The sequence below is a fragment of the Papilio polytes genome, unplaced genomic scaffold (genome assembly GCF_000836215.1).
Source record: "Papilio polytes unplaced genomic scaffold, Ppol_1.0 DF823879.1, whole genome shotgun sequence".
Classification (NCBI taxonomy): Eukaryota; Metazoa; Arthropoda; class Insecta; order Lepidoptera; family Papilionidae; genus Papilio; species Papilio polytes.
The window spans coordinates 1,368,831-1,371,563 of NW_013525325.1; the positions used below are offsets into that span (position 1 = coordinate 1,368,831).

Sequence of the window (2,733 nt, forward strand, 5' to 3'; positions counted from 1 at the left end):
GGCGGGCCGGGCGGCGGCGGGGCGCGGGCAGCGGCGTGCTGGAACCACGCCCGTCGACAAACTGCTACTTCTGTGATTTAACATATGTCATAATATATTAAAACGCAGTCAGTCAACTCCCAAACTGCAGTTGGCCGCGAGTTTGACGAGCAGGAGTTCATTGTACATGTTGATATCATTTTAAATTATTTATTTGTTTAAAAGTATAATGACAAATGTAAATAATGTATTGTAAATAAATTAGCTTATCATTATGTCCCACCGACAGAAATGATGGTGTACATTTTGAACTAAATTTATTGCAAGAAATAAATTGACATGTAAGATATCTGAAGCTTAATTATCCATTTTATTATTTTTAAACTTAACATAGACAAGGGTTTATTTTGAAGTCGTTTTTTATAGAGTCATTTGGTGAGCCGATAATGCAGGTAGTTTCACCATTTTATTCATTTAGCAAACATCTGATATAAAGCACATATTCCTATGCATGATATTAAATTACCATCTCGTGGTATATCATGAATAAATGGGTTTAATGTGTACTTTTTCAGAAGCAAAAGACAAATGTTAAAAGCGTGAAACAACAAAAACCGAAGATATAATTGAATTCGTAACTTGCTCACATTTGTGACGAAATCTAAACAGACTAATTATTTCTTTTTTAAAAGTTCTGTTTACATTTCATAGCACATACTCTGTAAATCTTATATTTACCTTCGCCCTGACCTGCTGAAAATTTCTTTATTCCATTTAAACTTTTCCTATTATTTCTTAAGTGTATAATTTGTATATTTTTATTTATAAGTATTTTGTTTCTTGCAATAAAATAAAATGTAAACATTTGTCACATATTGTAAATTACAAAGAAATTATAGTAATTAGTGTTAAAAAATACAAAATGTGTAATAAAAAAATATCAAACAGTAATACCTATTCAAAATTACAGTAAAACGGCAATTTTAATTGTTCCTGTAAATATTTTATTTTGACAATAAAGGCAAATGAAATTAAAAATGTAAGCCCAGAAGTATACTAGGTAGGCATTATGATAAGCAGATTATTGGGATTATCTATTTTCGAGTAAATTCTACTAGTTCTTTTGGGGAAATTTGAAATTCATTGTCTTTAATCATTGTTAAACCAAAGTTTCAATGATGTGTGAATGTGTTGGTTACGTGCATTTAATTTATAACAAAATATGTGATAACTATAAAAAAAACATTACTTACACATTTCTAATCTATATAATCATGGAGCATGTCATATCATTTCTGATGTAGTTTTGTAATATCCAGTGTTATGTAATACCTTTCTAAAATATAACAATTAGTTCTCCAAGTAAAGGTTACATTGTTACATTTCACGGAAGGGTAATACGTAATTCGACTAAATTATAATGTTTAGACATACAATTAAATATAGCTGTGCAAATTAATTATTAAGAGAATTTATAAAAGTCACATTCAATTTGTTTTCATAATAGGTAATTATTATTTGATCCTGTTGATGTTTTAATAAAGAAAATGTTAAATTAATCGTTGTTTTACTGGTTTCCCTTTAAATAGTCAAGACTGTCCAAAAGGTGCGATCGTTTTTAATTAATAAATTTAGGTAACAAAGTCCTAAAAGTAGTACCACTAGTACAACAAAAGAGCTTGGGACAGTTTGATTACAATGCCAAGTTGAGGACGTCAGATCTTTGTTATAGTTTTACACACTCTTATAAGCGTTCGAATATAATATGCATTTAAGTGCTAAAGACACGAACGACTTTTTATGGTAAATTTATATGAACGACAAGGCGTCCATCCGTGTTTGACCATATAAATAACAGCCGTCGACAATTTGTCGTCACAAAGTCGTTCGATAGACGACGCGTGTCAGCACTAACATTTTAGTATGAGAGAATGCGTTATCGCCTACGATAAATATTAAAACGCCTGCTTGAATATGTGCCAAAGAATCATTTCAAGATACCATTTATTTCAGGTCGTATTTCGTTTACGAAAGGCATAAAAAATTAAATCATGTTAAGATGAGTGGAAGTAGATGCATTTAATATATGTTATCTTTACTAATATTAAAAAGAAAAGTTTTTTACTTTAGTATGTATTGAAATAACTCTAAAACTACTGAACCGATTTTAAAAATTCTTTCACCATTAAAAAGCTACTTTATCAGTAACATAGGCTATTTCCTAGTTACTGTTAAATTTAAATTGAAGAAAGGCTCAATATATACTTTTTAACGTGTTTTTTTGTACATTAACACTCACAGTTAGGGTTAAATGAACAATAGACGGTAATAAATAGTTTATTTTTGTTGTGCAAGTATTAACGAAATGAGAGATTGTACATATTGACTTTTGTTCTGTTGAAGCTCTTTCTTCAGCTTGTCGATCTCCTTCATCATCTCCTCGTCTGACGTCACAGTCTCCTGAATCCGTTTACATTTGCGTAAAAACTCCAATATTATCTCCTGTCCTTCGGAACTTTCGTGAGATTTCACTGACGACTCGATCTCGAACAGATTTGTCTCCAGTTGAGCTTGCTTCTCCTCAGCGTACTAAAAAAGAAAACAGTAATTTAAAAAAAAGTATTTCACATAGAATTTCGTTTCGATTTCACATCAAACTACAGTTGCCCGCGACTTCGTCCACGCAATATTACAATAAAAAAGTAGCTTGTAATATGCCCGTCTATGTTAGCTACCTTTCAGTAAAAGTGCGGT

The 2,733-nt window shown here is 30.9% G+C and overlaps 1 protein-coding gene across 1 annotated transcript in view; it reads right to left on the reverse strand.

Annotated features, from left to right (window-relative positions):
* Positions 1-2,300: 2,300 nt before the first annotated feature.
* LOC106102987 (DNA mismatch repair protein Msh2-like) overlaps positions 2,301-2,733 on the reverse strand; it is a 23,421-nt gene continuing 22,988 nt past the window's right edge. The window contains exon 15 of the mRNA XM_013282614.1: positions 2,301-2,568. Coding sequence (XP_013138068.1) covers positions 2,317-2,568 — 252 coding nt within the window. The 3' untranslated portion in view covers positions 2,301-2,316. The remainder of the gene's footprint in view (positions 2,569-2,733) is intronic.